This window comes from Pan paniscus, chromosome 2, assembly GCF_029289425.2.
Source record: "Pan paniscus chromosome 2, NHGRI_mPanPan1-v2.0_pri, whole genome shotgun sequence".
Taxonomy (NCBI): domain Eukaryota; kingdom Metazoa; phylum Chordata; class Mammalia; order Primates; family Hominidae; genus Pan; species Pan paniscus.
In genome coordinates this window covers 169,510,631-169,537,484 of record NC_085926.1, presented here as the reverse complement: position 1 = coordinate 169,537,484, position 26,854 = coordinate 169,510,631, and the positions used below count along the sequence as shown (strand labels likewise).

At 37.9% G+C, this 26,854-nt stretch overlaps 1 protein-coding gene across 3 annotated transcripts in view; it reads left to right on the top strand.

The window, feature by feature from the left end:
- PLD1 (phospholipase D1) overlaps positions 1-26,854 on the top strand; it is a 211,984-nt gene that overhangs the window by 155,651 nt on the left and 29,479 nt on the right. For all 3 annotated transcript variants that reach the window (XM_034957720.3, XM_063603007.1, XM_034957721.3), the window contains 2 exons: positions 12,039-12,152; positions 14,171-14,220. In XM_034957720.3, the coding sequence (XP_034813611.1) occupies positions 12,039-12,152; positions 14,171-14,220 (164 nt within the window). The remainder of the gene's footprint in view (positions 1-12,038; positions 12,153-14,170; positions 14,221-26,854) is intronic.

Sequence of the window (26,854 nt, the reverse complement as noted above, 5' to 3'; positions counted from 1 at the left end):
ATGCTTCCCCTCACACCACATGACTCTAGTGCATTGATGGTTAGGATTAAAAACCCATTCAGGGCTTCCCCAAGCTGAGGCAAATGTGTTGGGCCTGTAGTTCCCTTCCCCTATTGACCAGCCATTGGATGCAGGCTGACCCTAGGGAGTGGGGATGACCTTGAGTGAGGCAGGTCCCTTTCACCTATGGAGGACTCCATACTTTTCATACCTGGAGGACTTCACTGTGAGTATTCCGTGGCCTACATGCTCAGTAGCTGATGGGATGGATGTCTTGATCCCATGGTGAAGGGATCTAGGCAGCACACTACAGCATCCATCATATCCTGCAGTGTGTACAGTGGATCTCACCTGTGACTACACATCAAAATCACCACTGACTTTTGCAAGATTACAGAGAGCTTGACTCACCTCCAGGCTTACTGGATCATAATTTCCTGGATCGGGGCCCGGCCCCGGTATTTTATACTGTTCCAAAGATGTGTTTTTAAGTGTTTGGAAGCCTGAAAGAATATTTTTCTTTACTGTAGTAATTTGTCTTTAAAAATCTGGACTTCTAAAATAATAAAATTAGGCTGGGCGTGGTGGCTCACGCCTGTAATCCCAGCACTTTGGGAGGCTGAGGCGGGTGGATCACCTGAGGTCAGGAGTTTGAGACCAGTCTGACCAGTGTGGTGAAACTCTGTCTCTACTAATAGTACAAAAATTAGCTGGGCTTGGTGGTGCATGACTGTAGTCCCAGCTGTTCAGGTGGCTGCGGTAGGAGAATTGCTTGAACTCAGGAGGTGGAGATTGCAGTGAGCCGAGATCATGCCATTGCACTCCAGCCTGGGTGACAGACCAAGACTCTGTCTCAAAATAAATAAATAAATAAATAAAATTATAATATTTTAGGGCTACAAGAAACTTCAAGATATTTTCTGATGGAACATTTCCTAGTGATCTTATGAGCTGCTCCTGAAAGGAAAAGGGATCTGTGACTTTAAAAATTATGGTAAAGTAGCACCTGTTGCAGATTGTATCTTACACTTGGAGTTTGACAGAGCACATTAAAGACTGGCAATTTCAAGTTTGCTTTGTGAAAAATGGGAAATTAGTTCATCAAATTTCAAATAAACCTGTGTCATTTAGCTCTGATCTCTCAATAGTCTCATTTTTTTGACAGACACATTTTCAAAATGGTACATATGTCACACATTTAGACTTTCAGTGGATACACACACACATTCTCAAAACATATTTTATGTTCCCCTCACCCCCGGCGTCTCTGCATTCTTGTTAATCTCCCTATGTTAATTGCAACTGTAAAATATATTTTCACTTAATTTCAAATCTGTGAGCTTGTGTTCTGTGAGCTTGTGTTAGGCAAGGTAAAGGCAGAATTAAAAAGCTTATCTTGGGCAGGTGTGGTGGCTCACACCTGTAATCCCAGCACTTTGGGAGGCGGAGGCGGGAGGATTTCTAAAGGCTAGAAATTTGAGACCACCTGTCTTTACAAAAAAATAAAAAATTATCCAGATGTTTTGGTGTGCCTGTAGTTCTAGCTACTTGGAGGCTGAGGCAAGAGGATTCCTTAAGCCTGAGAGTATGAGGCTGCAGTGAACTATAATCTCACCACTACACTCCAGCTTAGGAGATAGAATGAGGCCTCATCTCTAAAAAAATAAATAAATAAAAAATGAAAGAAACAACATATTTTGCAGGTTGCCACCCTGGGGTGACCCCTTTTCACTAATTAGGTGCCATGATGTGCCATCCCAAACTTACCCCTCTCTCTCCATAGACTTCTCTGTTCTCTACTTTTCTGAGACTCAGAACTTCCCTGCCAAAGTCACATTCTTAGCAACAAGTATAATTTTGGCTGTTTGAAAAAGAATAGAATGCAGCCCAAAGCAGATGGAGGGAAATGACAGTCCGCAGTCAGCCAGGCCTCACCAAAGAATACAGGCCCTCTGCCAGGTCCCTCCTACCCTGGAGAAATCTGAGTCTTCAAATTGCCAACTCCCTGGACTGGTCTAAGTCTTTATTTTTCTGCCAGCGTTGGAATCCAGCCTCACAACAATTCCCCTAAGCAATTTCTCAGTTCCTCTCACTTCCTCTGGTTCCTTCTCAACAGCCATAATTCTTTATAGAAATAAGTTTTGCAAAGCCTTCATGTTCTGACATGACCTAGAGCCTCAGACTCATGTTTACCCCATGCTGACCTAAGAACAGCCAGGGGAATCAGAATAAAAAAAAAACAAAAAACAAATCTTCACTCTAATAAGTAAAAGTGTCTCAGAGTTGAAGCCAGCTGCCCAACCCACTTGAAACCTTTCTTTGACAACTCAAATGTGATTGGCGATCAGAGAGAAAAGAAATCATAATCCACAGTCTAAAATTTACTGTTTTATGCCATGTTCGACTAAGCCAAAAGATAGGACCAACTGATCCAGGTAGACACATTTTTAAACACTGTGTGCCATGAATGAATGGTTTCTGAGGAGATTCTCAGATCTTTGCACATGGAAACTTGACATGCATAATTTTTCTGCTTTGGTAGAAAGTCAGGAAGTGAGAAAGTGCATTTTATAGTGTTAGCAACAAACAGTTGACACACACAATGAAAATAGTCAGTTGACTTAATGCTTCTATGTTTTAATATTAAACTGCATTAAAAATATGCTATTAAACTACATTAAAACAACAATTTTGAACATTGTTCAAACTTACCATGCTTCTTTTTTTTTTTTTTTTTTTGAGACAGTCTTGCTCTGTCACCCAAGCTGAAGTGCAGTGGTGTGATCTTGGCTTACTGCAACTTCCATCTCCCGGGTTCAAGCAATTCTCCTGCCTCAGCCTCCCGAGTATCTGGGATTACAGGCACCCACCACCACACTCAGCTAATTTTTTTGTATTTTTGGTGGAGACGGGGTTTCACCATGTCGGCCAGGCTAGCTTTGAACTCCTAACCTCAAGTGATCCGCCCACCTCGGCCTCCCAAAGAGCCCCTCATGCTTCTTATAACTGTAGAAGAGCTACTGCTTGCCTGTAAGTGGGTGGTATGGGAAATACCACACTGGGAAATCTGAAATTATTGGGGGACCAGATGTCTGGAGACCTGGATTCTCTCCAGCTCTGTAATCCACAGGTATGTGACCCTCTGAGTACGTCAGTTTGTCCTTCTGACACGCTGTTTCTTCACCAACCACGAATAATATTATCTGTTCTACGTAGCTTATATGAATATATGTGAAAGTAGTTTGTAAGCTGTAAAGCACCAGTTCATGTAAGAACTTATTATAGCATTTCCATGATATTCATCATCTGGAAATACGTCGTTCACTGTAAATTCAAGCAAGGATAAAGAGGCATCGTATTCAAATCAGCTGTTTCAAAATTAGTATTTATGCTAGAAAAAGAAATGTTTTAATTTAAAAGATGCTTAAATGTTCCGTATTTTAAATTATTGGACGGCTACTTCTGGATAAGAAAAATTTGTTTTGGTTTCTCACGACTGGCTGTTGTTCATCATGTGACATGTTTAGGCACACAATTACAACGCTCTATCTAGAGGTTTGCTGCCAGAAACCTATAGCTGACTCTTCCTGGGAATCAATTTTTGATTTCCCTGTTATTGATCTGATAACACTCTCCCCAAAATATAAAGTAAAACAAAATGTATTCTGAAGCATAATATGTGTTTAGTTTAGTATTGTTTTAATTTTAGATGCTATTTACTTTGTTGTTATTTGAAGATATGCAAGCCTTCTAATTGAAATCAGCAATTGATATAATTGAATAAAAATGTTACCAAATAGTTTGAGTCTTTCCACATAATCAGTGCTATACCTGTGTTACCTCATTCAGTCTTTGTATCAACTTTATGGGATTGGTTGTGTAATTACTCCCATTCTACAGATGAGGCAGCTGAGGCCTAGTGAATTTAGATAACTTAGCCAAGTCATACAGCTATGGTTGGATAGGAGTAGGACTCAAACCATGTCTGTAGGACCTCAACTTGTGCTTTTTACCAGTAAGCTACAAAGCTTCCCCCATTTTAAGGGATGTAGAAATTTTCGAATGGTAAGCCTCCCAGAAATCTATGAAAAATACTTTATTTTGAAATATAAAAAATTGAATGAGCTGGGCACTGTGGCTTATGCCTTTGATTCTAGCACTTTGGGAGGCCGAGGCAGGAAGATCACTTGAGTTCAGGAGTTCAAGACCAGTATGTGCAACATAGTGAGACCTAGTCTCTACAAAAAAAAAAAAAAAAAAAAAAAAAAAAAAAAAAAAATAGCTGAGTGTGCTGGTACATGCCTGTGGTCCCAGCCATCCGGGAAGCTGAGGTGGGAGGATCTCTTAGCCTGGGAGGTGAAGGCTGCAGTGCGCCATGATTGCACCACTGCACTCCAGCCTGGGTAACAGAGCAAGACCCTGTCACAAAAAGAAAAAAAAAATCAGATGAATGTTTTATTTTTTAAAAGCGATGTTTGATAGATTAAAAGTTCTTGGGTTTAAAGAAAAATCTATGTCCATAATTACCATATCCTATAATTTTGTACCAAACTGAAAAGACATGTTGGGCTTGTTTCAGAAGCCTTGTCTTAAAGAAAATTCAACTGCAGTACCTTTTTTTTTTTTTTTTTTGAGGAGTCTCACTCTGTTGCCGAGGCTGGAGTGCAGTGGCGCGATCTTGGCTCACTGCAAACTCCACCTCCTGGGTTCACGCCATTCTCCTGCCTCAGCCTCCCGAGTAGCTGGGACTACAGGTGCCTGCCACCACGCCTGGCTATTTTTTTGTATTTTTAGTAGAGACGGGGTTTCACTGTGTTATCCAGGATGGTCTCGATCTGCTGACCTCGTGGTCCGCCCGCCTTGGCCTGCCAAAGTGCTGGGATTACATGCATGAGCCACCGCGCCTGGCCAAAACACATTTTATTTAAGTATGCCAATCATTGGTTTCACATTTTTTCTTGTGGGATAACTCCCAAGCTCTGTACGATTTCTGGAGAAGAGGTTACCTTGGGACACAGATGACAACAGATTGTGGCAGGAGACCTTTTGATTTAGATCATGTAAATGCTTTTATTCTATTCTAAAAATTGTATAAAATGGTAACCTCAGCAGATAGAGAAATGTAAAGATTAGCACAGGGCAGGGGCCAGCAATCATTTTGAGCCTGAGCATGTGCCCTGGAAAAGAGAGGAAGGAAGAAGGAGACTTAAAAATGACAATGAAAACGGTCTGGGCCATAGTGGGAACAGTTTAGTATAAGGTTCTATATAACCTCATTTGGGGGCCACTCAGGGCTAGGCTTGCCAAAGACTATCAAGCCCAGGGTGAAGTCTAAGTCAAACATGCTGGGGAATCCCTCAGCATTCTTATGTTTGAAAGCTTGCCATTTTCAAAAGATAACCAATGAGAAAAATGATGTGTGTTTGTGCACAATATATAATAGTTCATAATCTATGAAGTCACATAGAGGATAGGTAAAGTCAGTGCTAAATAGGGCCAGCATTTCTAGTGGACTAGTCATGATTTTAGCCAGTTCTTTCATGTGCAGATGAGGAAACTGAAGCCCAGAAGGATCTTCTCCTTTTAAAGGATTTGCCAAGCACAAAATAAAAGGGGTTATGTCCCAAACGACCAAGAAGCTACAGATCCAATTCCAACATAATTAATACCACCATAGTATAAAATTCTCTTTACACACACACACACACACCCTAAGCCCTAACCACAATTCTTCTTATTTCTGACAGTATTCACTGCTGCAAAATCTACAACAATGAGACGATTTATAGCAGCTCTTGAAGTTTACAGTAATGAAATACAAACTATAAATCTCAAATTCTCAAAAAAATAAAGTGTCTTGTCACTAGCGAAGCATATCAAGCTTCCTCGGGGCCTTCTTGCCAGACCCTGAGACCCAGTTGTGAGCAGATCAAGCTTCTCCTAACTGTCCTTCATGCTGAGGAGGGACTGTGGGTGAAGGAGGAGGGGCTTATGCAGCAGAGAAAAACAAGAAAAGGAAAGTAGAGGTACATCACTGCTGTGACCCATCTACATGGTACATTCGTATTCTGCTTTTAAAGGTACAAACAGCTTTATAGCAATCACAAAAATTTTTTAATCAATTTTTTTTTTTTTTGAGACGGATTCTCGCTCTGTCGCCGGGGTTGCTGGAGTGCAGTGCCGCGATTTTGGCTCACTGCCAAGCTCCGCCTCCCGGGTTCACGCCATTCTCCTGCCTCAGCCTCCCCAGTAGCTGGGACTACAGGCGCCCGCCACCACGCCTGGCTAATACACACACACTACTATTTTCTGTTGAATTGTAATTTATTTTCTTTTCCTAGAGTTCATCTGAATTTCTAGCTCAAGCGCATTTCCACACAATAGGAGGGGTTTTAGTTTTAGTTTTGGCACTTCCTGATAAATGTGGCCAAATTCAGTGATTTCTCATTATTTCCCTTCTATATTCAGCATCAGGGTTCTACTCCTGCCTCCTCTCCCTCCACATCCCGTCCTTGATCTTAATGCTATGGGGCCCTGGATCTTTGGAAAGGGGCTTCCAGACACTGGTGTTGATCTCCCTCCGGCCTGTTCTGGCATCTGCTTAACGTAGCTTGGGGACGTCAGCCTTCACCTTTCAGGCCTGCCTCTCTACCACTTCTCCTCTGCTCCTGCCACATCGCATAGCTGCTGAACGACACGCTCCACATTTCTCTGGAGTTCACCTGAAAGCAAGGCACAGATCCTCCTGGCTCTCATATCCTCACATTGAAAAGAGAGTGGGGTCTATCCTGTTTTCCCCCGAACTCAGCTTGAGGCCAAAGGACTGATTCCTTGCCCTGAGTCTTGCTCTTATTTCTCTACACTCCTGCCTCAGCTTAGAGAATCTCTCTCCAGTTCCCCAAATCTAAAAGAAGTTGATGTTTTTGTGTCCTGCTTCCCTTGTGAGAGTGCCACCCCGGGAGCAATGCCTGCTTCGTTTCTCCGGTCACAGAGTGGGGGAAGTTAACACATTTAAAGGGAAAAATGATTTAATGTTTTATAGCATTGGCCTGCCACATTTTTATTCTCTTATAACATTGCATTGGGGCCATTTTAACACAGTACCAGAAGTATTGTGCTACTGAGCCTTCATAGCGGTCATTTTTAGTGGCTACAAGGTGATCATTCCATTGACTGGCTCAACATAATTTAGTTAACCATTCCTTTATTATTGGACATTTATTTCCAATTTTTAGCTATTATACATAGCACTGCCATAAGAGTTAGTGAATTTTGAAGAAAAACTTTTAACAAGAAGCCTGAGAATGCTGTTTGGTAGAAATTGCTTTGAACTAATGTGGATGAAGTGATTGCTGGCATGATGGGTAGTTATCCGGGGCTTAGTGCCCACTAGCCCCAAAAGCAAGATTGCTTTTAAGATCATAAATATTTTATACACTAGGGGCTCAGATTCTTACCCTAAGCTGATTGCTATCATTTCCACAACCCCCATGTTGTGAGGATTCAGTATTTCCGAAGGACGTTGGATTCCTCAGCAGCTGGAACTCTTGGCCTCTGTGGATTGGATCAAGGAGGCAGATTGGACACAGTGTCCCATGGAATCTTCTGTGCTTTGGCTTACATTCAACCACAATTTTGCGTTTGAAATTCCAGAGCCCTTTTTTCTACAGCAGTGAAAATCTAAATAGTTTCCACTAGTTTGCTGAACACAGTTTAAAATTTTCATCATTCAGGAAATTTATGAGCTACCATATTGTAAAATAGCAAAGGGCTTGTTATGGAGCTAAGAGAGTCCTAAAAACAAGAAAATGTGAATATTCTGATTCCTACAAACTAAAATTTGCAAGAATGTTTTATAATATTTTTATAGGACATTTCTCAATATCATACATATGAGATCTCCCTTGTAAAATCATTTTTGCTTAAAAAAAAAGATAAAATAGAACTGTCTCTTACAAACATCATCACAAACATTTGTGTCAAAGACCAGCAATACCACTTGTAAGGTTTTTCCAACAAATGTGAAAAATTACTTTTGTTAGTCAGCGTAAATATCAAAATAGTTACTTTGAAATAGAAAAAAAATTAGAAGCAATTTAAATGCCTATCAGTAAAGAACTGGTTTAAATATTAAAGTACAGATGCATGGTAGAATATTACCTCCCTGTTCTTAAAAAGTAACTATGTTCTGGCCAGGTGCGGTGGCTCACGCCTGTAATACCAGCACTTTGGGAGGCCGAGGCGGGTGGATCACGAGGTCAGGAGATCGAGACCATCCTGGCTAACACGGTGAAACCCCGTCTCTGCTAAAAATACAAAAAATTAGCTGGGCGTGGTGGCAGACGATTGTAGCGCCAGCTACTCGGGAAGCTGAGGCAGGAGAATGGCATGAACCTGGGAGGTGGAGCTTGCAGTGAGCCGAGATTGCACCACGGCACTCCAGCCTAGGCGACAGAGCGAGACTGGGTCTCAAAAAAAAAAAAGTAACTTTGTTCTTATGTGGAAGGATTTCCAAGATACCCTGTTAAATGATAAAAATCATGTTCAGAAAAGTATTTTTTCATGTTCAGAAAAGTATTTATAGTATTCTAATATTTGTGTAGAAGGAAAAAATAAGTATATTCTTATAAATTCTTACACTATTTCTAAAAGAACATGGAGGAAACTGTTAACAGGAGTTGCCCTCAGGATGAAGGAGTGAGAGAGAATTTTTTTCACTGTATAATCATCTACCTCTTACATTTTGTACTATGAGCATATGTTACTCATTTGAAAGTAACCTGTTTGGTAGTTCCTCAAAAGGCTAAACATAGAATGACCACATGACCCAGCAGTTCCATTCCTGAATATAAACCCCAAAGAACTGAAAACAGGGACTCGCAGATACTGTATGCTAGTATTATAGCAGTATTATTCACAATAGCCAAAAGGTGGAAACAACATAAGTGTCCATTAACAGATGAATGTGATATGTACATACCATGGAATATTATTCAGTCTTAAAAAGGAGGGAATTCTGACGCATGCTACAACATGGGTGAACCTTGAAGATGTTATGCTAAGCGAAACAAGTCAGACATAAAGGACAAGTATTGTATGATTCTAATTATATGCAAAATCCAGAACCAGCAGATTCATAGAGACAAAGCAGATTAGAGGTTTCCAGGGCGTGCAGGCAGGGAAAAACAGGGTAGTTATGACTGGATAGTCACCGAGTTTCTGTCTGGGATGTTGAAAAGGTTTGGGAATAGATCATTATGATAGTTGTACAACATTGTGTATGTAATTGATGCCACTGAACTGTACACTTAAAAATGGGGGCTGGGCGTGGTGGCTCACTCCTGTAAGCCCAGCACTTTGGGAGGCCGAGGCAGATCACCTGAGGTCAGGAGTTCGAGACCAGCCTGACCAACATGGAGAAACCCCGTCTCAACTAAAAATACAAAATTACCCAGGCGTGGTGGTGCACACCTGTAATCCCAGCGACTCAAGAGGCTGAGGCAGGAGAATTGCTTGAACCTGGGAGGCAGAGGTTGTGGTGAGCCGAGATCGCACCATTGCACTCCAGCCTGGGCAACAAGAGTGAAACTCTGTCTCAAAAAAAAAAAAAAAAAAGGGTAAAATGGCAAATTTTATATTACATGTATTTTACCACAATAAAATGTAATTTAATTTAAAGACATAAAATATTTTATTTAAAGAAAAAAGTGTATGTAATATATTATATACACTTTACAAACAAAATGTAATTTAATTTAAAGGGAAAAATTCCTGTTCAGCTTAACCTCTTCTCTACCAGAAACTTCCCCAGAAACATTTTTCCAACCCGATCCCATCCTCCTAAAGCGAATAATACCGAGTGCATAGCATGTGCAAGGGTCTTTGATTGGGTACTACCCAAACCAGAAAGATATGTGGGCAGGCATCCTGTGTTTCAAAGGAGCTTATCACATAGCCTAGAGAGCAGATGTGTGTATCACTATCGTGTAAAGCAGAAAGAGTGCTGAACAGACATCCTGGCCATGTGCTATGAGTGCCGAGGCAAGAATAAAACAACTCTGACTGGAAGGGCCAAGTGGCTTGGCAGAGGAAATAGCCGATAAGGTGACCTAGAAGAAGTGGGATTCACTGGAGGCCCAGAAGGCTGATGAGCCAAGCTTTATTAGTAGGAAGGTGTACCTCTGAACAAAGGGTGGTAGTCTCCTGTCACTGGGCTGTGGTGATGGGAGGATTATACTGTAAGGCAGTATAATCCTGAATTCTGAAAAGGCAGTTGAGGCCAAATGACATCCATTTTTAACTGTCCAGTTTAATTTTTTGACTTTTAAATGTTGGCTGTGGGGAAATAGCTTAATAGCTTAGGTTTTCTTTTTTTTTTTTTTCTGTTCTTTTTCACTATGCTGCTCACCATTTAGGGATGTGAGCCTTTTATTCTTACCAAGCAGCAAACTTGAACAGTTTACATTTTTTAATGTCTTCTTTCCAACTCAAACTATGTTTGCCATCTAGTGAATAATCCATGCCATTACAACAACCTACTTAAGATCCTTGTTTCTTAGCATGGCAGCCAAACTCACAGGCCTCCAAATTTCATTGTTGGTAGTCATTTCTGCCCTGAACTTCTCTTTCCACTTGCCCTGACATCGACTTTAGAGACATCAGTAATAAAATCTGATCCCCCAAAGAGTACTGATAATATTCACATGAAAGAAAAATTTAGTTGTTTAGAAGAAAATGCACTTTAGAAATGAGAAGTTTAAGTAGGATCGGACTTGAAAATTAACCAATGACAACACCTTTGTGTGAATATAGTCCTCCCGGATATCCCAGCGAGATTCATTGATCACAGTGTATGTCACATTCCTTTCGAGGCTTTTTCTTCTCCCTGTATATCCTATAAATAGAGACAAGAACGTTAATAGCTTTTGATTCTGAATAAATGGTACCTATTTGGAGCATACTTCAAATTTCTGATTTTCTGAATGCCCGTCAAAGAGAGAAAGCTACACTTTCTTCTTCTATTGTTATATCATTGAGTAGAATTCATTTTCTTTCAAAGGTTGTCATTAATCACTTGAGAGAATGGGACATGAAATATTGTGTTGTATGTGCAGGGGACTTAAATATACATATTGGCCACTCAGAATTCTTTTTTTTTTTTTTTTTTTTTTTTTTTTTGAGATGGAGTCTCGCTCTGTCACCCAGGCTGGAGTGCAGTAGCGCGATCTCTGCTGACTGCAAGCTCCGCCTCCCAGGTTCACGCCATTCTCCTGCCTCAGCCTCCCGAGTAGCTGGGACCACAGGCACCTGCCACCACGCCCGGCTAATTTTTTGTATATTTAGTAGAGACGGGGTTTCACCGTGTTAGCCAGGATGGTCTCAATTTCTTGACCTCGTGGTCCACCTGCCACGGACTCCCAAAGTGCTGGGATTACAGACATGAGCCACCACGCCCGGCCGGCCACTCAGAATTCTTAAAGGGCCTAGGGTAACATTTTACAGCTGAAAACTCAGAGTTTCTAAGTAGATAATGATGACTTCTGTTTTGGAAAATGTAATGGATCCAGTGTGTCTTTTTGCCCCTGCGATCTAGGCTATGAGAACTGATTTACTCAACAATTATTAACTGAATGTCTACTATTTCCACGGCTCTAGCTAGGTACTGTGTTAACTATTAAGTTCTTTTTCCAAAACTTTGTTATAGCCTCCCCTACCCGCCTCTTTCCATGGGATCCAAGCAAGGATTTCTTACACTGCATTTTGTCCTGCAAGCGATTATGCTGTAGAGAGACAATGGGTACAATTTCTACTTTACTGCCAAGTTTAGCTTGTTATTCAGGCTATGAAGCGATAGCCTGGATGACAGCTTCTGTCCTCCAGTCCAACGGCACACCCTCCCAAGTCCTGAAATGTGACAGAACGTGTTGTAGGAAGCCATTCACTCAATCTCAAAAACCATGTGAACTGCTTGGCTGTCATCTAAAATTGATACTACCTTTTATTTTTTGGGTGAATTTCTCTGCATCTGACTTTTGCAGGGAAAACCAGAAATACCGGGTATATGTCGTGATACCACTTCTGCCAGGGTTCGAAGGAGACATTTCAACCGGTGGAGGAAATGCTCTACAGGCAATCATGCACTTCAACTACAGGTGCCAAAACTCTAAATGGTCTATTTTGAGCTTTCGGTCATGCATGTAAGCTGATGAAGGGAATGGCAGTGTTTCTCCACATCCATTCAGTGGAGTGGGGAACAAATGAACACTTTATTTTACTTTCAAATCTTGGCCCATTTGCTAGTTGATAAAATTCAAATGGAGCCTACAATGATAAATGATTGGCCTAAGACACATGGCAAACATAAAAGAACTAAAATAGTAGTCCTTCTTGTATAGTTACTGTCTATTTCTATATATGTATAATGTTGATTAAAACTTATCTTTAAGTGGGTAAATAGCTATTGAGCTTTACATGTACTTTGCAGTAAATAGAGAAAAAATTAAATGCCTGAAATGGTAAGATTTGCTTGTGTTTGATTATGGTTCTTTAGGTAGCAAGTCCTTCAACAAGGTTGATAATGATAGCCTCTGTTAGTAAATAAATTCCCGGAATTTTGTTTTCTCTACCACATCTTTGTTAAAATTTTAGGGAAAGTTTTGTGCTTGATATTTTTAAAAGCTGAGTTTTTATATTTATTTAAAAGGGCACACTTGGGTTCCTCTTGAGGCTTCAGATTTGGCCAGTGGACATTGTGAAAAGGGCTGGAAAGTGCTAGCTGGTGGGTTGGGGGAGCACAGGCTAGAGAGCCTGCATAGACGGGGATGGAAATGCACCTCTGACCTTCTCTCAGGGTCACTTAACCAAAATCTCTTATTTTTCTGAACCACCTGTAGTTTCTCACCTTTCTAATCAAACCCTTCTGAAAGGTGGGAGAGGACGAATGATACTTTACATAGAACCTTTGGTAAGTAAAGCAGATTAGGGGTCAGGGCCTTGGTCAAATCGGGGGTGGAGACTTAGATGCCCTCCTGCTTGGGCCCCCTCGCCAGATGCTCCTGCTGGAGGATCTGTGCACAGTTCGAGTGCACCATTGTAGTGGAAATTTTTTTTTAATCCTCTTTTTTCTTACTGGCATTTCAAGCTTGTATCTGTTTATCTGCCAGAATTTCAAGGAAAGATTTTTGTTTGTTTCCTCCAGGGTGCTTCTGCCTAGTTACAGTACAAGAGAGCTTTAACTGTGCTTTGGCCTATATACTTGGACTGAAGATTTGCACATTTCTAATATTATCTGAATTATAAAATGATAAACAAAGCTTTTCAAGTATTTAAGGCTCTGACATAATGTTTAATTGAATTTTATCAATTTCATTCACCATTCTAATATTATTTTTGTAATATTGTCAATTGTAATTGTTTTCTATGACTATTTTCTTGCCTTCGAACCAGCTGAACGAAATAACACATTTGGCTTTTGTTCAGAAACAAAAACTATAACCTTTTATTATGCAAAAACATCTCTATTTGCTGGCATCATCTTTAATAATATCAGCATTTCTCAGGCATAAGTATACTCTTTATTACTCTCATAGAGCAAGCAGATGAAGCATAGAATTTTTGGTTTTGTCAGATTTTATAATTCATCAGTGATTATCAGAGTCTTAAGAAACAAAATCATTAGCAGAGTCCTTTATTTGAGACTATATTTTTCACTTTTAGTGGTTTTGCTGAATTTAGAGACAGTCCATTCTAATAGTTTAATTTGTAAATTATTCTGCTAAGTGCTTGCCCTTTTCACCTCTGAGAGCAATGTGATTCTTTAAGTATTCTTATCTACTGATGCATTCTAAATTTATCTTTGCTGTTACCCAGTTTTGTGAGAGGGAAAGTTCATTCATGACCCATCTTTTTTTAATAGCCTCTCTTTCTGAAATCTAACATGAATTTTATAACTTTTCCATTTACCTACCTCAAAACAACTATCATGTCCCATTAGTAGCATTACAAAAGTGATATTCATGTAACTGTTTTTAGCATTTAGAAATATATGTAGCATCTTCTCATAGAAGCACTTGTTCTGTTTTTACTTGTGTTAGGATTAAACCTACAGATACTGCATGGGATTGGTTGTTTTGAAACCTCTGTAATTATTTTCTCCTTTACATATTTTCAGAACCATGTGCAGAGGAGAAAATTCCATCCTTGGACAGTTAAAAGCAGAGCGTAAGTAACTGCTTTTTTTCTCATATCATTGTTTTTTATTATGAAGGTGAGGTATCAGTAATCATTAATGTTTTCACAGTGTGATTATAGAACTCTATTTATAAAAGGTACCCCACAAAATGTTCACCTGTAATAAAGTATTTATTCTCATTAAGTTGCCCAAACCATTATTCAAATGAAGACATCAAGACTAAATAGGTAATAAAAACTGAGCATCTTTGTAATTTCTATTTATTTTTATTTGTACATAGTTGTTTTAATAATAACAATCATCTTTATGAGGTATTATAGTTGTTTGTTCTTCTTTATCTACTGGATACAATTTTTTATACTTTTCAAAGACACTTTCACAGACGTCTTTTTTTTTTTTTTTTTTTTTGAGACTGGGTTTCATTCTTGTTGCCCAGGCTGGAGTGCAATGGCACGGTCCCAGCTCACTGCAACCTCTGCCTCCTGGGTTCAAGCAGTTCTTTTGCCTCAGCCTCCCGAGTAGCTGGGATTACAGGTGTGCGCCACCATGCCCAACTAATTTTTTTGTATTTTTAGTAGAGACGAGGTTTCACCATGTTGGCCAGGCCTGTCTGGAACTCCTGACCTCAGGTGATCCACCCGCCACAGCCTCCCAAAGTTCTGGGATTACAAGTGTGAGCCACCATGTGCAGCCTCAGATGTGTTCTTAATTGATTCTTCTACCTAGTTCTTGGCTACAATATATTGTAACTAGGGGTTTACCTATCTATAGCTCCCTGAACTATGGGTTCAGCATATAGTGGGCACTCAATATTGCTCTATATCTCTGTGCTCTATATCTTTGCTCTATATCTTTGTGTATCGATACAAACTAAGCTGGAATCAGAACCCAAGTTGTATGACTTCCAGTTCAAGTTGGGTCCAGATTGTGAAAACGTGGACAGCCACACTAAGAAGGCTAGGTTTTATCCAGAAGGCAAGAAGAGGTTGGTGGAAACCCTCTGAGCCCCTGGAGCACATTCATCAAACTGACGTTTATATGAAGGTTCATTTACTGTTGGTAAACAGGGTAGAGATGGTGGCAAGCAAGAGACAAAGGTGCACTGGTAATGGAAAAGGAGGGTCATGTGTGGATAAGATTATGAGGGAAGACTTGAGGGGATGTGGAAGCAGGAGAGGAAGGGAAGCGTCAGCTAATTCTGAGTTTCAATCCAATGGACCAAGAGAATGGAGCTGCTGCAGGAGGTCTGGAAAAGGCAGAAGGACTCATCCTAATCATGCGAAGGTCATGATATGACCTTCAGATAGAATATAAACCTCAATTGAGTTTTTTGAAGGAAGATTTTATTTTATACTGGTAGCCTCCCAAATGGGGTGCACTGGATGATGTACTGGAATGTGGGTAGAAAATAATAGACTTTCCAAGTCTGTATATTTTTAGCTTAAAAGTAAGAAATTAGGACATCAGCAGGAATGGCAGAGGAAGGATCTCCAAAAATATAGTCCTACATAAAAGCAACAAAAATACTGACAAAAGTTGTCACAATCAACTTCTTTGGATGGAGAAATTAACTAAAGGCTTGTAACAATCCAAGGAGTGTTTAATCAAGAAAAACAGCTGAATCTTGGTAAGAATAGCAAGCTTTGTGGCATTTTAACTTGCCATATACCCATCTCCCTCTTCTCAGCTCCATGATAGTCTTAAAAGCCAACAGCTGCTCAAATCAGGGTGAAAACCAGCAGCCTAGCAGCCATTGGAGGGAGCAGATCAGGGTTAAGGCTCCCATGTCCCACAGTTCTCACATTGTCATTATTTGACCTGTCTGGCACTTCCCTTTAAACTCCCATTCTAAGTACTTATATTTATTTCACCTGACTCAGACCTTGCTCAGTGCAAGTAGACTTTTTAAAAAACCTGGTATTTATCAAAAACAATCAGCAACATTTATTTAGCATCACAGCTGACTGAAGAGGCAGTAACAGTTGAGTGAGCAAGAAGCTGACTAAAAATCTTAAGAGGATAAGCTGAGGAAGGAGATCTCCTAGTGGGCACTAGAAACTTCCAACATATCCCTGGGAATCTGAAAGGTCATGGGTATGTGTAGGGCTGTGTGCACGCCCAGGGCAATGCACAGGCTCAGGAAAGGATTGAGAAGGCCCTAAGCTCTCACCTCTGGCTGACCTTGAGGCTCTGTGGAAGCAGAAAGTGAAGCCTAAGGCAGAGTTATAAACTGCATGCCTGAGCATGTAAGGCCTGTGGCCCTCACACACATACACAGAGCCCCTCAGTAAAGTATAAGAAACTCATTTGGCACAGGCATTTAAGGAATTGTATAAAGTATGTTCTCTGACCACAATGGAATGAAATTATAAATAACAAAAGGAAATGTTGGGAATTCACAGATAGGTGGAAATTATACAACATACTTCTAAATAACCAAAGAATCAAAGAAGATACTTCAAAGGAGAGTAGAAAATATTTTGAGATGAATGAAAATGAAAACAACATATCCAAACTTATGAGAGGCAGCTATAGCAATGCTTACAGGGAAATTCATAACTATAAACATTTATATTATTTAATAGAAAATAAGAAATCTCAAATCAATAACCTAACCTTACATTTTAGCAAAGTAGAAAAAGAAGAGAAAACTAAACCTAAAGCAAGCAGAATAAAATAAATAACAGAGATTGGAGGGGAAATAAATGAGATAATAGAAAAAAATAGAGAAAATTAGTGAAACCAAAAGTTAGCTTTTTGAAAAGATCAACAAAATTGCCAAACCTTTTAGGTGGACTGAGTAAGTAACAAATAGAGAAGATTCAAAGTACCAAAATCAGAAACTAAGAGGGGACATTACTACTGACTTTACAGAAATAAAATGGAGTGTAGAATACTATGAACAGTTGTATGCCAAAAATTAGCCCAGATAGATGGACAAATTCCTTTAAAGACATTGTATTAGTCAGGGTTCCCTCAAGAAACAGAACCAATAGGAGATATATATATATATATATAGAGAGAGAGAGAGAGAGAGAGAGAAATTATATAAATATAACTTCTCAGCCTCCATAATTACCTGAGCCAATTCCTCATAATAAATCTTTTCATATATATGAAGGATATATGTATGAATATATATTTATATATTTATATAATATATATTATATGAATATGTATTATATATAATATATAATATGAATATATAATATATAATATATAATATATATTATTATATATATTATATGAATATATATTGTATATCATGTTATATGAATATATATTATTATGTATTAAATAAAATATTTATCTATTAAAAATAAATATATTATATCTAATTTATATAGATATTTTATATAATATATAAAATATAAATTAAAAATTATATATAAATATATAATTTACATATATATTTATATATCCATCTATATAATATATATTCATATTATCTTTTATTTATATGAAAATATTTATATATAGATAATATATGATATATTTATATATTACTTATATATTATATATTATAAATATATGTATAGATATATATTTTTATGTGCTATATATAAATATATAAAATTTTATATTATATATTATATATTTATATATCTATCTTTCATATATATATATGTGAAAAGATTTATTGTGAGGAATTGACTCAAGTAATTATGGAGGCTGAGAATTTCCACAATCTGCAAGCTGGATACCCGGGAAAGCTGGCTATGTAATTCCCATCCAAGTCTGAAGGCCTCAGAATCAGAGGAGCCAATGGTGTTAATGGCAGTAAAAGGGTAAGAGCAGACCGAGATTCCAACAGAAGCAGAAAAGCAAGAATCAAAAGGCATGAATTCCTCTTCCATCTGTCTCTTGATCTCCTCTGGCCCTCAATGGATTAGATGATGCCCAGCAACATTGGGGAGGGCAATCTACTTTAATGAATCCACGAATTCAAATGCTAATCTCATCCAGAAAACCCCTCACAGACACACTCAGAAACAATATTAAACTGGGCCCCTCTTGGCCCAGTTAGATTGATACATACGATTAATGGTATTGTATTAAAGACACAAACTCCCAAAACTGCTTCTAGTAAGAACTGAAATTCTAAATAGAGCAATAACAAGTAAAGAGATTAATTTAGCAATCAATAATCTTCCCACAAAGAAAAGCCCTGGCCCAGTGGCTTTGCTAATTAGTTCTACCATCCGCAATAGAATTAACACCAACTCTTCACATACTTTTCCCCAAAAATAGATAGGAGAAAGGAATACAGTTGTGTGTTGCATAATGACATTTCAGTCAACAACAGATTGCAGCATGATGGTGGTCCCGTAGGATTATAATGGAGCTGAAAAATTCCTATCACCAAATGATGTCACAGTCATACCCATGGCATGGTACAATTACTTTATTTTAAAATAAATTTAAAAATTTAATGTAGCCTAAGTGGGCAGTGTTTATAAAGTCCACAGTAGTGTACAGTAATAATTTAGACCTTCACATTTATTCACCACTCACACCCAGAGCAACTTCATTCATGGTAAGTGCTCTATGTAAGTGTATCTTTTTTTTTGTTTGTTTGAGACGGAGTCTCGCTCTGTCGCCCAGGCTGGAGTGCAGTGGTGCAATCTTGGCTCACTGCAAGCTCCGCCTCCCAGGTTCATGCCATTCTCCTGCCTCAGCCTCCCGAGTAGCTGGGACTGCAGGCGCCCATCACCACACCCGGCTAATTTTTTTTTTTTGTATTTTTTTAGTGGAGATGGGGTTTAACTGTGTTAGTCAGGATGGTCTCTATCTCCTGACCTCGTGATCCACCCGCCTCGGCCTCCCAAAATGCTGGGATTACAGGCATGAGCCACCGTGCCTGGCCGGTTAAGTGTATCATTTTTGATCTCTTATACCATGTTTTTACCATGCTTTTTCTATGCTTAGATTCACAAATACTTGCCATTAAGTTACACTTGCCTACAGTATTCAGTATAGTATCATGCTGTACAGGTTTGTAGCCTAGGAGCAATAACCTATACCATATAGCCTGGGTATGTAGTAGACTATATGATTTGTGTAGTAGGTTTGTGTAATTAAACTTTATGATGTTCAAACAATGACAAAATCACCCAATGACACATTTCTCTCACATTCTCATTAAGCAGTGTATTACTATACTTCCCAACACATTCTATGAGTCCAGTATTATCCTGATACCAATACCATGGTTATTATAAGAAAAGAAAAGGACCAGGCATGGTGGCTCACACCTGTAATTCCAGCACTTTGGGAGGCTGAGGCAGGTGGATCACGAGGTCAAGAGATCGAGACCATCCTGGCCAACATGGTGAAACCCCGTCTCTACTAAAAATACAAAAATTAGCTGGGTGTGGTGGCATGCACCTGTAGTCCCAGCTACTCGGGAGGCTGAGGCACGAGAATCGCTGGAACCCGGGAGGCTGAGGTTGCAGTGAGCCAAGATTGCACCACTGCACTCCAGCCTGGTGACAGAGTGAGACTCCGTCTCAAAAGAAAAGAAAAGAAAGCCACAGATCAATCAGATCAATATTCCTTGTGAATGTACCACAGAATTCCTCAGTGAAATACTACTAAACTGAATCCAACAATATAAAAAGGATTATACATCATGACCAAATGGGATTTTTCGCAGGAATGCATGGTTGGTTTTAACATCTGAAAATCAGTCAGTGTAATGCACCATGTTAATAGAACAAAGGAAAAAAACCACACATAATCATCTCATTAACACAGAAAAATTATTTGGCAAAATCCCAAACACTTTCATAATTAAAACAAAACAAAAAAACCTCAACAAACTTGGAATACATGGGAACTTCCTCAGCCATGTAAATGGTATGTGTAGATGTCACATATAAGCTCACATCATACTTAATGGTGAAAGACTGAAAGCTTTCCCCTCTATGATCAGTGATGAGATCAGAAAGTTTACTCTTGTCAACATTGTACTGGAGGTTTTAGCCACAACAGTTGAGCAAGAAAAATATACATTTTTTTTAAAGGGAAAGAAACAGGAAGAGTAAAACTACCTCTTTTTATAGATGACATGATCTTGTATGCAGGAAATTCTAAGAAATTCACACATACTATTACAGATAATAAATTAGTCTAGCAATGTTTCAAGATACAAGATGAGTATACAAAAATCAATTCACTTTTATACTCTAGCAATGAGTAAACTGAAAATGAAATTAAGAAAACAATTCGATTTAAAATAGCATCAAAAGAATTAAATATTTAGGAATAAATTTAATAAGGGTAGTGGAAGATACCTACACTGAAAATAAAACATTGAAAGAGATTAAGGAAGATATAAATAAATAAATACTCTGTGTTAATGGATTGAAAGACTTAGCATTGTTAAGATGGCAGTACTCTCCAAATTTACCTATACATTCAACACAATCCCTACCAAAACCCCAACTACCTTTTTGAAAAAATTGACAAGCTAATCTGAAAGTTCATGTGAAATTTCAAGGCATTTAGCATTGCCAAAACAATCTTGAATAAGAACAAATTGGAGGTGTCACATACGTGATTTCAAAACTTGCAGTAAACCCACAATAATAGTGTGCTACTGACATAAAGTTAGACTTACAGGTCAACTGAATAGAGTCGAGAATCTAAAAATAATTCTTATGATTATGGTCAATTAAATTTCAGCAAGGTGGTGCCAAAACAATTCAATGGAGAAAGAATAGTCTTTTCAACAAATGGTGCTAGAAAAACTAGATATCCACGTGCAAAAAAAAAAAAAAAAAAAAAAAAGAAGTTGAACCCCTACCTCATACCATATACAAAAATTCACTCAATATGGATCAAAGGCCTAAATGTAAAAACTAAAACTATACATTTCCCGGAAGAAAATAATAGGCATAAATCATTGTGACAATGGCTTCTTGGATTTTACACCAAAAGCACAAGCAAACATATAAAAATAGATAATTTAGATTTCATCAAACATGAAAGCTTGAAAGCCTTTGTGCTCCAATGAACATTATCAAGGAAGTGAAAACACCCCACAGAATGAGAGAAAACCATTTGCAAATCATATGTATAAGGGACTAGTGTACAGAATATGTAAAGAATTCCTCCAGTTCAGTAATAAAAATAAAAATAACTCAAAAAATAAAAAATGGGCAAAGCAGCTAAACAGGTATTTTTCTAAAGAAGATATTCAAATGGCTGATAAGTACATAAAAGAAAACTCAATATCACCAGTCACTAGAAATTCAACTCAAACCCACAATACAACCTCACAGCTTCACATTCACTAGGATGGCCATAATAATAATAATAATAAAGTATTGGCAAGGATGTGTAAATAGTGGAACCCTAACACATTACTGTTGGGAATGAAAAATGGTACTGCTTCTTTGGAAAGCCAGTTTGGCATTTCTGCAAAAGTTAAACATAGTTACCCTATAACCCAGCAGTTCTTAACATTTACCCAAATATTAAAAACAAATGTCCACACAAAAATTTGTACATGAATGTTTATAGCAGCATTATTCAGAATAGCCAAAAAGTAGAAACAACCCAATGTCCATTAACTGATGAATGTATAAACAAAATGGGGTGTATCCATACAGTGGAGTATTATTTAGATGTAAAAAGGCATGAACTGACATATACTACATCACAGATGAACCCCGAAGACCTTACACTAAGTGAAAGAAGCCAGGCACAAAAGGCCACATATTGTCTGGTTTCATTTTTATAAAATGTCTTCAATAGGCAAATCCATAGAGCCGGTTGGTAGAATAATAGGGTGTAGAGGAGAGTGGAATGGGGTGTAACTGTTAATGAGTGTGGGGTTTTTTGGGGGAGTGATAAAAATGTCTTAAAATTAGGTGGTGGTGATGGTTGTACAGCCTTGTGAATGTACTACTTATAAAACATACTGATTTGTACACTTTAAAGACGAGAATTTTGTAGTATAAAATTTATAAATTGTAAGAATTTTTAAATGATTTGGAAACTTTAAATACAAATTTAAAATATTGACAAGTTAAAAATAGTGACAAGTTTTTAGTACATGTATATAATTTCAAAATAGACATATGTACATATATTGGTGTTGTGTGTTCAGTAATTTTTCACTGATGGTCTGCTCAACCTACAAAACTTTCGTAAGCAACTTTAGACAAAAGATATGTACATCACCAATAATGAATACTTCCAAAAGTTGCATCTCATTGTATCTAGGACAGAGATTTGCCAGAGTATTATCTCTGTCTCTATTTTCTAATGGCCTAAAATGAAGATGATAGTGAATTAGTAAATTTATAAAAGATATATCGATAAAATAAAATCGGGAAAATCATTCAGCGCTGGCAGTGGCTTGTAAAAATGCGCAGGTGAGGATATAGGAATCAAAACAGCTTATTATTGAGTTTCTCAACAGTAAAAATGTCCTGAGCTTATTATAAAGTATTTCCTTTGGCTCTGGACCCTTTTCTTGCCTTTGCCTATTCAAGGGTGCAAATTGGATTTTAACACAAGAAGTAATTTCAATGCTAAGCCTGTTTATGAAAAGATTTCCAAGTACCTTGGGAACAGTCAAAATAAGGCATCTCAGTGGGGAAAATGTTCATATGCTAGACAGAGAGCAAAGATTAATTACATAATGCCTGTTTCTAAAGTACAAGGTTGTATTGTTGGCTTTGTTTTTGTATATGTAGTGGTTTTAAATACATGAACTAGCTAATCTCTAATTGGATAGAGAAATATAGTTCTCTACTGTTTTAATTATTTAGAATAACAAAACTGCTGCTATGAATATGTTAAAATTCCTGAAAAGAAAACCAGCTATTAGTATATCATTATCTGATATACCAGTCTTCAGAGATTTAATGTTTAATTTAAAGCATTTCTTTGTTGTTTTTATAATTTTTGTCAATTTTGGTATTTTAGCAGCCAATTTAGTATAATTTAAGATAAGGGCCAGAAGTTTTCAATCAGGATTAGATATGTACATATACCAAGTGATACAAGGAACAAAAGCCTGTAACAATTCTTGATGTCCTTTCATGAAATTTCCTTATAAATATTGAGTCTATTGTATTGAATTTCTCTTCTTTTTTTAATTATACTTTAAGTTCTGGGGTACATGTGCAGAACGTGCAGTTTTGTTACATAGGTATACACATGCCATGGTGGTTTGCTGCACCCATCAACCCATCACTTACATTAGGGATTTTTCCTAATGCTGTCCCTCCCCTAGCCTCCCATTCCCCCAACAGGCCCCGGTGTGTGATGCACACACCAATGTTCACAACAGGTATGTCCTGGGATCTGAATAAATCTCCAGGTTCTCAGATACCTCCATGGCATTATATAATTTGGGACTCTTTCTTATACTTGTTTATCTATTTCTTCACATTAATGCTTATGTATGCTCCTGGCTTGCTCATATTTTCTTCAAAAAGCATATGTTTCTCTAGTATATCCTCATAACATAAATTAACATCACCAACCTTTGTACCTATTACATGTCAAGGCAGTTTTTTTCACAGAATAAAGTACTGGCTGAAATATTTTCTCTATTTGTTTTTTCTTCTTTCCATATAGAGTTCATGGTGAATTTATTCACATCATAAATGGGTGTCCCCATAGCATTTGACAGGCCACACTCGCATTTGTCCAAAATGTCCACTTTCTGGCTAGGAACCATTATCTTTCTTTTAGATCATGTTACTGGAACCAACTGTTAGCTCTCTTCCCAAGGCCATTTTTCACAAACAAATGAAGATTTAATTACTTCATAAGAGTTATTGCATAGTTACGGTTGAGTGGGAAGTAGGTATGGACTGTGGGCTGACAGGCTCTCTTACTAATTGATGTTTTGCTGATACTCTCTAGGCCTGCTTTGGCATGGCACATAGATGTGCTTTAGAAAATTACGAATATGACATGTCCTAAACCTTCCAGCTGCTAACAGCTAGTCAGTATCATTAATCTTAAAAAAATTAATTTTGAAATAATCTCAAATTTATAGAACAGCTTCCAGGACTGCCATATATCCTTCATCCTAATTTCCCAGATGTTATAATAATTTTACTTTCTTTGCTTTATCATTCTCTCTCAATAGAAAGATACATTCATATATAGATGTTGGGATTTTTTTTTTACCCTGAGTCATTTTGGAATAAGTTGCAGCCATGATACCAATTTCCCCCTAAATATGTATGTGTGTTTCTGAGAAAACAAGGACATTCTGTTGAGCAAGTATAGTTCAAATATCAAAATAAATGAACACTGATATAATACTATTATCCAGTTTATAGACCTTATTGAAATTTTGCCAGTTGTCTTAGGAATGTTCTTCATAGCAAAAGAGGAAAAAAGGCTTTTTCCTAGGCTAGAATTCAGCTCACAATAATTTGTGACATTGAGTTGTCATGTGTCTTTATTTTCCTTTAATCTGAAATTATCTTTCAATCATTTTGATTTTGGGGGGTGGCAGAGCTTTCATGATCTTGATGTTTTTGAAGAGTACAGGCCAGTTGCTCTGTAGACTGTCCCTCAATTTGGGTATATCCGTTGTTTTCTCATGATTAGATTTAGGTTATGCTTTTTTGGAGCAGTATCACAGAAGTGAGGTTGTGTTCTTACGGTAACATAGCAGGAACAACCTTACTGGTTATATTAACTTTGATCACTTAGTGAAGGTGGTGTCTGCCAGAATTCTCCACTATTTTTCCCTTCATAATTAGTAGTATTTTGTAGGAAAACACTTTAGGTGTATATAAGTATCCTGCTTCTTATCAACCATTGACCTCCTGGTTTTAGCATGCGTTAATTATTCTCTGAATCAATTATCATGATAGTTACCAAATGCTGACTTTGTGATTCCATCATTTTTTTCTATATTTATTAGTTTCTTTTAAATTAATTAGTTGGAATTCTACTGTAAGGAAAGTTTTCCCTTTTTCCCCATTTATGTATTTATATTAGTATGGACTTACAGCTGCTTCTTTTATTTAGTGAGTTAAGATCTTGGAGTTCAGCTTGCCCAGGTTTGGCCAATGAGGGCCTTTTAAAGGTGGCTTGATGTTTTTTGGACATGTTCCCACTAATCGTCTTCTTTTACTGGCACAACAAGGTGTCCCAGACTCATATATTCCCAACACTAGCCCTGCAATCAGCCATTTCTTCAAGGAACCTAGGTTATTTTAGCGAAAAATGGTATTTATAAAGCAAAATCTGGGTGCTAGATGTGATCATTGCTACTAGAATATCACTACTTTGGGCCTTTGTACACACACACAAACCTATTCTCTCTCTTTCTTGTCATATGGATATCTCCAATTCCAATCCCACAGCATAGGATTCCTTCTAGCTATCCCTCTTTTTATGTTTATAGCTCCTTTCTTTCACAGTGAGAAACACAGCTCCCATTATCCGCAGCATATTTATGTATATCCTCAACCTTTTAATACACAGAAAATAGGTTTGGGATTGCTGGCCCATACCACCATGAAAAATGAATCTACTTACTAGAGTTTAACACTTGCTTATAGTGTTTTTTGCCTTTAGCCTAAGGGTATCCACTCAAATGTCTGTAATCAAAAGTAGTTTGATTACGTTGTTAACTTGATTTGCTTGGATTATGTTATTAACTTCATTAGGTTTGGTTCATTTACTTTGGTTTCTATTACATTTCAGAGTTTTTAAAAAATTATTCAGCCTTTATTTTATTTTATTTCATTATTATTATACTTTAAGTTTTAGGGTACATGTGCACAATGTGCAGGTTAGTTACATATGTATGCATGCGCCATGCTGGTGTGCTGCACCCATTAACTCGTCATTTAGCATTAGGTATATCTCCCACGGCTATCCCTCCCCCCTCCCCCCACCCCTCAACAGTCCCCAGAGTGTGATATTCCCCTTCCTGTGTCCGTGTGTTCTCATTGTTCAGTTCCCACCTATGAGTGAGAATATGCGGTGTTTGGTTTTTTGTTCTTGTGATAGTTTACAGAGAATGATGATTTCCAATTTCATCCATGTCCCTACAAAGGACATGAACTCATCATTTTTTATGGCTGCATAGTATTCCATGGAGTATATGTGCCACATTTTCTTAATCCAGTCTATCATTGTTGGACATTTGGGTTGGCTCCAAGTCTTTGCTATTGTGAATAGTGCTGCAATAAACATACGTGTGCATGTGTCTTTATAGCAGCATGATTTATAGTCCTTTGGGTATATACCCAGTAATGGGATGGCTGGGTCAAATGGTATTTCTAGTTCTAGATCCCTGAGGAATCGCCACACTGACTTCCACAATGGTTGAACTAGTTTACAGTCCCACCAACAGTGTAAAAGTGTTCCTATTTCTCCACATCCTCTCCAGCACTTGTTGTTTCCTGACTTTTTAATGATCGCCATTCTAACTGGTGTGAGATGGTATCTCATTGTGGTTTTGATTTGCATTTCTCTGATAGCCAGTGATGGTGAGCATTTTTTCATGTGTTTTTTGGCTGCATAAATGTCTTCTTTTGAGAAGTGTCTGTTCATATCCTTTGCCCACTTTTTGATGGGATTGTTTGTTTTTTTCTTGTAAATTTGTTTGAGTTCATTGTAGATTCTGGATATTAGCCCTTTGTCAGATGAGTAGGTTGCGAAAATTTT